Source organism: Carassius carassius, chromosome 9 (genome assembly GCF_963082965.1).
Source record: "Carassius carassius chromosome 9, fCarCar2.1, whole genome shotgun sequence".
NCBI classification, from domain to species: Eukaryota; Metazoa; Chordata; class Actinopteri; order Cypriniformes; family Cyprinidae; genus Carassius; species Carassius carassius.
Window position 1 is genome coordinate 25,616,520 of NC_081763.1, and position 12,539 is coordinate 25,629,058.

General features: G+C 35.2%; 1 protein-coding gene across 2 annotated transcripts; it reads right to left on the bottom strand.

Moving 5' to 3' along the window:
- Positions 1–735: 735 nt before the first annotated feature.
- pdpk1a (3-phosphoinositide dependent protein kinase 1a) lies at positions 736–12,054 on the bottom strand. Of its 2 annotated transcripts, XM_059558602.1 has the most exons (14): positions 11,916–12,054; positions 6,960–7,184; positions 6,755–6,797; positions 6,526–6,663; positions 6,260–6,404; positions 6,063–6,160; positions 5,703–5,778; positions 5,544–5,612; positions 5,013–5,109; positions 4,752–4,925; positions 3,825–4,021; positions 3,463–3,520; positions 3,116–3,268; positions 736–2,274 (listed from the first exon to the last, which is right to left on the bottom strand). In XM_059558602.1, the coding sequence occupies exons 1-14, from the start codon at positions 11,961–11,963 to the stop codon at positions 2,182–2,184; spliced, it is 1,614 nt and encodes a 537-aa protein (XP_059414585.1). In that variant the 5' UTR covers positions 11,964–12,054; the 3' UTR covers positions 736–2,181. The 2 variants fall into 2 exon arrangements, with proteins under 2 accessions (XP_059414585.1, XP_059414584.1); XM_059558601.1 differs by lacking the exon at positions 11,916–12,054 and having other exon boundaries at positions 6,960–7,788.
- Between the last annotated feature and the right edge of the window lie 485 nt (positions 12,055–12,539).

A 12,539-nucleotide genomic window follows, 5' to 3' on the forward strand; every position in this document is an offset into this window, starting at 1 on the left:
ACATAAATGTGAAAGTTGAATTTATTACATAGATTTATGACTCATATTTATGAGTTTTCAAGAAACATGACTTGATCATCATTTTGACTTTTATTGTCATAATTATGATTTACAAAAGCTTTTTGTACCGGGCGTTCATAACGATACAGGTAGTATTTCTTTGATTTAATCAGATAAACATTACTAACATTTAATATATCAATGGATTAGTTTGATAATCAATTACACAGAACAGTGCATATTTCAATGGCTTAGCTAAGTACAGTTATGTAGGTCATACTTCTATGTTTTAATCAGATCATTTATATGCATCAGTGCTATGAGAGTGTGCATGATTGTGTTCTCATGTGCAATAATTATCGAAGCCATGTGAAGACTGATCATACAAATGACAGTACAGTGAATAGCAGGCATTTATCATCACATGATGGTCCTGCTACTGTCTGTATAAAGTGAGCTGTGTTTCTCATAGCTGTTGTTTTTCTGTGTAGGCAAGCCTGCGGGCATTCTCTTACTGTATATGTTTACCTAAGATCTGGAAAGCTGAATGGTGAGTTCAATCAGTATGACCTCATTTCAGCGCTGCAAGATGTTTAGAAATGTAAACAGCCAGCATGCATGAGAGAACCAAATGTAAAAAAAAAAAAAAAAAAAAGTCTATAGGGAGCTGTTGTCTTAGCATTGCTGTCTTGCACATGCTACCAACACTCTGTCAAAAACAGAAGCAGAAAGATGTTACTAATCATATACACATTTATTATGAGCCTTAACATTATTTTCTTCTGGACATTCTTCAGTATCATTAAAGGTGCACAGAAACCCAAGGGCATAAACAATTGAATCTGATATAATTTAAGTGACCTGATTAGGACACATAAAAAAATTCTTGCAAAATATTACAGCGATCATTCACATTCGAAGGCTTTACATTTCAATATTTACAACACGTGGCCCCTGAACATGAGTCAATTAAAATCTCTGAATATTAGAATTTAAATAATATTAGGTACTACAGGCTGAGCCAACTGCCAGCGAATAATCTTATATAAGAATAAAATTATACAAGGTGCAAATCCAGTAACACTGTGTTACTTTCTGAATAATACATCATCTGTACATCACAGTTACATTCGTTGACAAACCTAGTCGAATTATAAATACACGATTGAACAATTCCTCAAAGAAAATGCAGGGAGAATACACAACAGAAGAGGAAAAACACACTGCTGTGTTTGATTCTCACTTAGTTACAGCATTTCCATTTGTCTGTGCTGGACCAACATCTTTTTTTAATGTACAATAAAGTGGTCAAAAACTGTATCTGCAAACACGGCCCTTATTTACAGTTGCGATTCTCTTCACAGCTCAAATCCTGTAGGTATAACACCATATTTACACTGCAAGACAGTGACCCGGCATGACAAAACATGACTGATGACAGCCATCCGCTTTTGTTGCAACACCGAATGCTGCCCGCTTGCAGTGTATACTGTGTAACGTACCTTATCAAGTACTTGTATTCAAACTAAACCATGTTTATAAATAACATTTTATATATATAAATATATATAAACAGCAGATTTAAGGTACCCAGTGCAAGTTTCACATGTGAAACCACAACAAAAAAAAATTATAATAATAATAATCCATTGCTGGATAAATTTCATACTAAATACTACTCCCATTAAACAGCTCTAAGGTGATTGTTTTCTGATGATAATATTTCCATGTAATATGATATTATACAGGTGAACAACATGACTTAGAGAATAAATATAAATATATTAATGATATCTGTATCAATGTAATATTTACTTGACCTGTAGGATCATCTGAGTGTCCTATATAGCTATCCTTATTATTTTAAAAGGCAACAGATTGAGTGTTTTTTCCCCAAGCTTTTGGGGATACTTCCTATACATATCTATATACCCATATATAGTGTACAAATTGTGGATTTGCTGAGTTTTACAGAACTTTGCTTTTATATTACACCTGCTATCTATGACAAAAACATAGCAAACAAAACATATTTTCTCTTCAAGAAGGAATATTGATGCATTAGTCCAATAAACGCAGTTGACTTCCAGACTGGTAGTTGAATGGTGAAGGGCTCAGACCCCTAAGACTTGCCTTGACTGCAGTGGTCTTCTGATGCCCCGGCATGTCAGTAGTCTCTTACTAGTGATATACTGTTCCCCACACCTCTTGAATCTTCTTACACCATTTGTCTGCATTACCACTGGGATCCATTAGATAATATGTCCTGTTTGGCTGCACACGAGAAAACAATGAAAAGATTTAGCAGAATTTAGCAAACTCCCAAGCACTAGCATGATATTGCCATGTTTTCTTTGGATATATAACTTTGGAGCACCATGTTAATAATACTATGTCATATAAATTATATTTAGTAATCATCCAGTATGATGCATTAATTAAAGGAAAACTTCACACAAAAATGATAATTTGATGAAAATGTACTCACCCTCAGGCCATCCTAGATCCTATTTTTTATTTTTTATCTGAACAGATTTGGAGAAATTTAGCAGTACATCACTTGCTCAGCAAATGGATCCTCTGCAGTGAATGGGTGCCGTCAGTATTGAGAGTCCAGACAGACACAATGATCCACAAATAATCACCATGACTCCAGTCTATCAATTAATGTCTTGTGAAGTGAAAACCTATATGTTTGTGAGAAATAAATCCTGCTTCAGACACAGATGACTTTTTCACTGGAAAAAAAACAATATTATGGATGGAGCACTCATATTTTAGCTAGAAACGACAGTTTGAAGTTATAACATCTTAATGATGGATTTGTTTCCTACAAATATGTAACTTTCACAAAAGACATTAATTGATGGACTGGAGTCGTGTGGATTACTTGTGGATCATTGTGTCTGTCTGGACTCTCAATACTGACGGCACCCATTCACTGCAGAGGATCCATTCATGAGCAAGTAATGTAATGTTAAATTTCCCCAAATCTGATGAAGAAATTAACTCATCTACATCTCGGATGGCCTGAGGGTGAATACATTTTCAGTAAATAAAAGTTTTTGGGTAACCTATTCCATTTATAACCTACAAAAGTATATATAATTTTTACCGTATGGACAAAAAACGTCTTGAAATTCTTGGCCTCAGGACGCAACTCTGGAGACCATAGAATTTCCCCCTTTAGTACTTTATTCACAGGATCCACATAATATAGATGTGGCCCTTCTGTCAGTAGAAGCTGACGGCGTCGAGCAAACAGTCCCTGTGAAAAAATGAAAAACAAGAAAGGGTCAAAAACATTTACTGTCACTACCAACTGCAGCCAAAAGAGGGTGCTATTTGTTTTTGTACTCAACTTATAAAAAAAGAAAAGAAAAGAAAAAAAAGAAAAACATGCACCTGTTTTTAACTCGAGATACCGTATAAGATAAGAACCAGGGAGAAATGTTTTTTTACCTTTCGTTTGTCAACAGGTCCCATTTTATATATCAAGTTATTCTCAACAAACTGGTGCCTTTAAGATAGCAGATAAAATAGCAGATGTTAATGAATAACAAGCTGGCATTTAGTGCTATTTGTGTTGTTGAAAACATAACTATAATGATCAAGAGTTCATTTTACGACATGCTATAAAAACCTAAAAGGAAATGCAAGAGATAAAAAAGATAATTATTAGCACATACACACGCAATCCTTTATTATCTCCATTACTATGTGTAACAACAAAATGAATGTGTTTAAACTGCACTGTCACTACAGGATGACACATTCATATTTAACCAGAATCAACAAATTTCTGAATGAAGCTTATACCATACCAAGGGTTGCCACTTGTTTGCTTCTGCAGCAGAAGCTGTTTCTCCTCACTGGAGAACTGCAGGTCCAGTTCAAAGGAGTTGCTGTCCAGGTCATGGATGTACTGCTCAATATTGCTGCAGGATCTCAGTGGGACGATCTGAGATGAGCTCGATGCGACCACCTGCAGGCTCTTGAACTGACTGAGGAGATCTTCATACTGTGGGATTCAAATAAAACAGCAAATCAGTACACAAGACCCAGCGAGCCTGCACTTATTAGCTCACAGTCTCTACCTTTAACTGACCTTAGACACTTAAATATTTCAGTTTAAGCTCAAGTCATGGCCGATTTTACTTTGCATCTCAAGAGTGAAAAAGAATTTTAAATGAGAGAAAATAGACGGCGGCCTTGATTTTAGCACCGTCTCTAGCTCACAGCAGACTGATGGTCAGAAGAGAGGGAATAAGCTGCTGACGTCATTAGAAGATACCCCATTCTGGAGGGGAAGCACATTTTCATATTTTGACTAGATTACGGAAAACAAAGTATTTGTTAAAGACTAAAGACTAGTAACCTGTTCCAACAAAGTAAATAGGATCAATTTTGATCTCATCCAGACTTCAAAGAAACATGATCAAGGTTTCTGTAATGTATGACCCAGTTTTTATCGGTTTAATAAGTGGTCAGTTTGGATTTCTTCAAACATGAGACTATTTAAAAACTAATCAGAACAAAAAACACAATACAACCAAACAAAACAAACAAAAACATCAAACTAAAAAAACATAGAAAAAAAAACCAAACAACCCCCCCCCCCCCCCCAAAAAGAGCAACAAAATAAAAAATACAAATACAAACTGTAAAACAACAACAAAACAAATCAAAACACTGTTTCTATGTAATTTTTCACAGTATTGTGCATGAAAGTTATGACGAATGTAACTAACGTTGCCATAGTATTCTTCATCATCTTCAGCCATGGCTGGTAGGTAAGGGGTCAGCTTGGGTGGAGTCTGATCCGGCAAGTTCTCCCATGAGATCGTCTCAAAGAACATGTGGCCTTTCAGTGGATTGAACCCACCCATTTCCTCACATCCTAGCCGCTTTCTAGGGTCCAAAGACTGAAATCAGAAGGAAAATAATGAGTGTGCTTCAACACAGTTGTGCGACTGAAAGTGATGATATGTAAAAGAAACCAAGACTCTTACCAACAGTCGCTGCACCAGATCTTTAGCTTTAGGGAAGAACTTCTCAGGAAATCCATATTCCAGCTTTATTATCTTCTGGAAAATCAAGTACTCATTCCTATTAAACGGCAAAAGTAAATGACCAACTGAACTAAATCAATATCAACTGAATGGTTTGTAGTCTCTAGCAGAGAGCTCTGAATCAGCTGAGAGAAAGAAAGGGTTAAGAAACAGTCACATGGTTGAGCGTTTTGTTTTCAACTGCCATCCAAGCCAATACATTGGTTGTAATGTAACCAAAACGGCAACCGGGTCATGTGACCCAGTGGTTGGGGTTTCCTCAGAAGCCCTCTGTACTATCTACACAAACAAGTCATAAACACCAAAGCCAACACTTCCTGTTATTTCACACCATGTTTTTTAAAACTGCGATTACAACAGTGATCAACCTCCAGTCCTTCGGCTGAAGCACAAAGCACCATCACCACATTGTTTTGAATGTTTACTTGAACTAAAGCTAAACTAAGCGAACTAAACTGATCAGTAACTTACCCAGCTCTAAACGGAGGTAATCCGGCCACCAGCTGGTAGATTATGCAACCCAGTGCCCAGAGGTCAGAACTAAAAGAGAAAAATAAAAATAATAAAAACGATTTCAAAGCAACTTATTAACATCTTAATCTGGCAATATTGCACATTAAATGCTAAAACCTTTTGGAGGCTGATTTTTCCGTCAGCAGCTCTGGAGAAACATACTGTGCAGTGCCAACAAAAGAATTGGCTCTTGCTGGAAAGACAAATCTTGACGTTAACCAACACACACAGCAGATTCAGGAGGGCACAAGCAAAATTAAATATCTTTAGTGACCGTAACCTCGCTGACAACTCATATATGTGCACGAAGTGAAATAATAGATGTCCTATATTTATGTTATTTGAAAGCTGTTGTGAGTGTATCTATAGATAACAGACGCATCACGCCTGACCTAAAAGGGGGTTGAAGGAAGTTAACGACTTTAGGAACAATCAACAACCAGAGCAAAGCAATTCTATGAAATAACTGTTCATTACTTTGAGCGCTGTCCATCGACAACTGTTTTGCGGTCCCGAAATCCGTAATTTGAATGTGCATCTCTTCGCTCAATAAAATGTTCTCTGGCTTAAGGTCCCTAAATAAAAAAATAAAAAAGTTAAATAAATAAATATATAAACGCATTACAAATGTATTTCCATTCAAGTCATATTAGTTAGTGAAAGGTGTAAATTACCTGTGAATAATTCCCATTGCGTGCAAATACTCGAGTGCACAAACTATCTCAGCAGTGTAGAATCTTGTGCAAGTCTCATCAAATGAGCCTATTTTGCGAATGTATCTAAGTAGTTCTCCATTCTTTGCATAACTGAGGGCAAAATCTGATGGATTAGAAGTTAAGAACATTTTGAAAAAAAGTAATAAAGAGTTTAACAAACACAGACTTGATTTCATTTCACAGTTTCACAGCTCAACACCACAGTTCAACTCTGAAAAGGATACACAATTTATGTGAATCTTGAAACGTGAAGTAGAGCTTTACGAAAAAGGGATGATCTATGCTTGACAATATATCCTTCTCTCTGATCACATAGTGTGCTTTATTCTCTTTCCTGATGTGATTCTTCTCTAGAATCTTCACTGGAAAACATATTGACATTAGATTAGTTTTTTATTTTTTTTTATTTACAATATTTAATACAATGCAATACTATACAATAATGCCCATTACTTGCATATTCCTTTCCTGTGGCCAGTTCCTTTGCCAGTACAACCTGCAATTCAAACGCATTGAGCTATTGCAACAAATCGATCTACCAAAACTCACTTGCAATTTGAACCCAATTAAATACTGTTAATTGTGTAATAGTTATTAAACATTTTACTGCTAAATCCTGACGACTAGGCTACTAAAAAAAAAAAAAAATTGTACCCACTGTTGAGAAGGAACCCTCCCCTAAAATCTTGCCAAAGCTGAAGTCCTCCTTCTTGTGTGACTGTGGAGGCTTGATAATAGACGTCTTTGGCTGAACGCTTGCCTCACCCCCGCGGACCTCCATACTGAGACAGTGAGGAAGGCTGGAGTTCAGCTGAGTCCTTACCATTGATGAAGAAGCACAGGAGCACAACACCACGCTAGGCCGGATGGAAGCAGCATCGTACTGAACGAGCAAAACACACAGAGAGAGCAAACATGACACAGACTCAGACATGCGGGTACAAGTGCAATGAGGAACAAAACCACCTTGGAGGCAGTAACCAGCAGCTGATAAAGTACAGTAGAGCTTCCGCAGAGGGGAGGGCTGTGTTTGTTTTCACCCAGGATTACGAGTACTCAAATTCATTCACTCAGACCTGCCTTTGTTTACATTGCAGAGAACGCAAAATATTTACCCTGTTGAAGTTACGAAAACATCATTTTTGCACCACCGTTTCAGTTAAGTGGCACTGTTAAGTGTAACCACACTTTAAATGCTAACCACAACAAAACTTGTGAGGTGATCGTTTCGGAGCTGCTTTCAGTCATTTTTTACTTATTTATAATTTTACACATAAATAGTTTAAATTCACTCCAGTCTCCAATTTAAATTAAAACCATCATTAAAGCGTTTTAACTTTAAACCACTGCTTCTGGCTAAAATACAAGCCAGAATATATCCATAATAATGCTTCCTCTAGTAAAAAAGGCTGTCCCCTGTTGTCCGCTCACATCAAAATAAATCCATCCAACACATTTTGTTTGGAACTGTTTTTGAAAAGGTTTTGCTTATAAGCATTGCATTTTTCTACCCCGATTCAGACGCGGCATCCTTTTCACTGAAGAAAGCATTGAACATATTTGTTCCTTAAAAACACACAGCATTTCACTTCATGTGGATTATTTGTGGATTATTGTGATATTTTTATCATCTGTTTGGACTCCCATTCTGACGGCACCCATTCACGGCAGAGGAACTATTACTGAGCAAGCTAGTACAGTAGGATTCTTTCTTGTAGGCAAATCTCTTTCTTTATTCATTTACTTGCAAATGCCATTTTATGTTTATATGGGGCAATATGACATCAGTGTGTTAATAATTATGACTTCACAAAGAGGAATCTGATAGACAAGACTAACTATAATTCATCCATCCAGTTAGGAGCATGTTGTTTAGTGACCTGCGAGGCTTAAGTCTTAAAGACATATAAATCTCTTATATACATAAAAGGTTATGTCTGTATCAACATGAGGCAGTTTTTAGCTTTAACACCCAAAGCCATGGAAATAAAAGAAAGACCTGTTTCCCCACAGCAGGTTGATCACCTCCTCATTTGTTTACTATGAGAAATGAGGAGAGAAAAAAAAACATATTGTAAAAGGTTCTGTTATTAGTGTAAAGCCCTGGTACTTTCCAGACACCTGCTACATAAGGCACTTCTCCAATAGCACTTTGCCAAACACACTCAACCACAGAAACTAAAGAGGACTGTCCCCCCACCTGTAACTGACAACATGGATGCTACATGAGCTTTTTTTTTTTTTTTAGAAAAAGTAGAAATCGTGTCATATACACAAAGCTTAATGACCTATTAAAAGGTAGAAGGAATTTAAACTGTTCGCAAAGAAAAAGACAGAAGTGCAGCACCAGTTTTCACACACCTTCTAATTTTTTTTATTACTATTTATATTTATTTAAAAAATTCTGAATAATTGTTTTTCAAATAATATTTTTGAAGTCATCCATAGTATGAAAACTGCATTATGCAGTGACAAAAATAGCATCCTATGATGATTTTTGGCCATTTTTAGTTCACCAGCCAGTCAAAATAATCTTAATTCTTATAATTATGCATTTATGTATTTAAATTATCAAAATATTTATTGTCAATTAATATCTCAAATATATGAAAGCCACGTCCACCACATAAACTCAAAATAATTAATTATAATTATAATTTTTTAAAATAAGTCACAATTATGAGATAAAAAGTATAGCTTTTTAGGTCATAATTACTTTGTAGGTCATAATTTTGTCATAAGTCATTAATGATTATTGAACTGTTTTGTGTCATAATTCTGCTTTATTTCATAATCTGATTGGACATGTTATCTCATAATGAGTTACTTTCTCGTAATTTCTCATATTTATGTCATGTTTTACCAAAGGTTTTTATTTAAAAGTTTCAATTAAAATATCAATTGACATTATGTTTGTCAGAATATAAGCTCAATATGAAACTTGACTGGTCGTTTTTGTTTGGATCACTTATCTGAACAGATACTTCAAGTATAAACAGGTTACATCACTTATTTTTACAGGGCTCTGCGTTTACTTTTCTTTTTAGGAGCACAGTCAAAAAAATTCAGCAACACCTTCTGATCAATAACAAAATTAAAAGGTGTTTGGTAGTTGTATTTGTAGTAAAACTGTGGTTAGACAAATGGCAATCAATACACCATGGTTGCTACACTTTTACTACAATAAAACAGTAATTCTCATGAGGGATGGGAGTCACTTACAATTAACTTCTTGTTTATTGAACTGTTGTATTAAATCAATATCACATTTGTTAACTCCCTTAATAATCATTTAAAGCTGTCACTCACCTTTAGGGGTTGAACGACTTCTGATTTATTAAAGTCGGTTTTTATGTGATGTAAGTCGAGTCGAAGTCGACTAGTGAAATGGTTGGAATGTATAGCCCTGCTTTATAACACATTAATTATATAAATTAGAGTGGTATAAACACAATGGCTAAAACAAGATTGATTACAAGCTGCAGAATAAGTCATCCGCTTCCCTCAGGATCAATGCATTCAAAATAGAGTACCATGTTGTAATCTGATCGCACAATGGACATCTTTCTTGGACGCCGCATTTAAAACTAGATTAGGAAGTCAGGTTTTGATCAACAAATACAATACCCTGACATGAAATTTTAACAGGCAGCACAGGGTGACTTAAAAAGCAAATAACAGCACTGTATGCATGAGAGAACATTATAGTAAAGGTTGACAGGCTGCCAAACTAAGCATGAACGCAAACGAGTCGTAAGGCCTGGTCATAAAGTGCCTTCACATACATAAAGGTCTAAACAAAGTGCTTTTATGTTTTAAAAAAACAACTCTTAATCATAACCAAACACAGCAAAAGACACATGACAGCTTATAATACACGCAGACAATGTCTAGCTTGTCTGCATATTGCAGTTAAACATTTGTGAGACACTAATGTCTCTGTAGATGCCTAATATGTTGACACATACTGTACAAGCTGCAAATGTCTGATAATATCTTTAAGACTGTAAACACTTGTTTAGCACACACAGCCACAATGACTGTTTCATTCAGTGCATTTGTAGGTAAGAGATGCAGCTCGAATTTCCTGCATGTGCCGTGCCTCATTATCAAATACGTGGTCACATAAACAACACTCTTAAGCAGATTAGAAACACTCTTTTCCTACTATAGCTGCATTGGTCTAATTAACATTAGTATTTATTGGCAGGATATTCATCTTGAGGAAATATTTACAGGGCCTTTTCTATTGGCCCATATATTTTAGTGAGTTCATTTGTGACACGTAATAAGTATTTTAAAAATCATTGTGTAGATTTCTATTGCTTACATAATTAAATCTTAGTTAGAATTAATATATTTAGCATTTTTACTACAACATACAACATATAAAGACAGAATTATGAGATACGAAACCACAATCATGAGAAGATAATAAGTCTAAATTATGAGATAAAAGAACTTTGTCACAATTACTTAATATAGCATATTTACTCTTTGCCATAATTTCAATTTGTTTTGTATATCATGACTTAGTATCTCATATTTCAGTTAAGAAAGAAATTAAGATGATTTTGCAATGGATTTAAGAACTGTGGCAGAAATGGGCTTCCATACTAAAATGTTTTTTTTTTAATTCTAGAAAAATTCTATTGAAATTTTACAGGATACTATTTAAGATTTTATTAATTTCCATGACTCTTTCAGGTTTTCATAAAAAAAAAATTGTAAATTTGTGCAACAAATATCCTAAACATGTTGGTAAAAAAAGAAAACATGCTAATTTATTTGACATTTTGTTTTTAATCAAAGTAACAGCCAAGAGAGAAAACAATACAAAAAAAGATAAAAATAAAACACTCAAATTGTCTTTCGTTTTCTAGTCTGTTTTGCTGTTTTATCCTAGATGACTCCACGGCTTTAGATTCTGTATAAGGGCTTAATAATCGTGTCGATCTATAATGATAAACTTTTTTTTTTACATTTCTCTTCTGCTGTAAAGCAGTAGAGACTGTCAGAGTTGCCTTTTTAGTTGCATTATCTTGTATAGGGATGGTAAAATTTGATGGTGTTGTTTGTCAGGTGAACACGTCTCTAGTGAGAGCCGTTTCATGAGGTGACTGTACTAAGGACACCTTAAACAAATTAAACAAATCCATCATTAACCGACTCTGCGCTGCTGCATCACTTCCTCTGGCATGTTCACGAGCACTGCTGTTTGTTTTTAGCCTGTCAGCTGACAAAGTAGCTACATATCAAAACAACCACAGAAATTAAAATAAAATGACACTCTATATAAATTAATGACATGACTACGTGCACGAACGATAAACTATGTCAAATCACGGATTTTATTTATTAAAAAAAAAAATTTTATAACATAAATAATTGGGAATGCTGAAACAAAAAAAGCCCGTGCCCTTCGTCTTCTAAAACGAAACAATCACTTAAATTAACTAAGTTACATTTACAGAATAAAACTTACTAAAGTAAAACCCCTCCCAAAACACTAAGCTGCTTAGCTAGAAGAAGATAGCAACTGGCTAATTTAAAGAGTGCAAATAAAGATGCGGTTCCTCGAAATATAATGTTGTATTTTTCATCCTATACTCACAGCTTGGCTCTTGGTCTTGGCCATGGACGGCTTGAGGCATGTTGTCATTGTAATGTTGTCATTACAGAGCTGTTAGTAGTGGATGTGGCCGCTACTGCCTCTCTCCTTCCAGCTCCAACGTCACACCACAACAACTCTCTCTCTCTCTCTCTCTCTCTCTCTCTCTCTCTCTCTCTCTCTCTCTCTCTCTCTCTCTCTCTCTCTCTCTCTCGTCATCAGAGGGCAGCACAGCACAGAGAATCAGGGAGACACCGTAAAGTTGACGTCTCTCTCTAAATTGTCTTCCTCTTGTGGATAGACTTTTCTTATGCTGCTGAAGCAAATTTGAACGCAAATTTGTATTTGCTCTGCTCTAGCATGTAAATATATACAATTGTACCTGCTCAAAGTTATTTATAATTACTTAAAATGTATTTATGTATTTATTTATTTCACGCTCCCATTTACCTCTATACAAGTTTACCTTCTTAAAGTTTATTTATAGTTATTTTTGGTTTTTATTATTTTTTTATTTACCACTCTCTCCAATTTACATCCATAGAAGTTTACCTTCTTAAAGTTTATTTATTGTCTACACTCTCTTATATACCTCTATAGAATTTTATTCTGTTATTTATGTTTGTC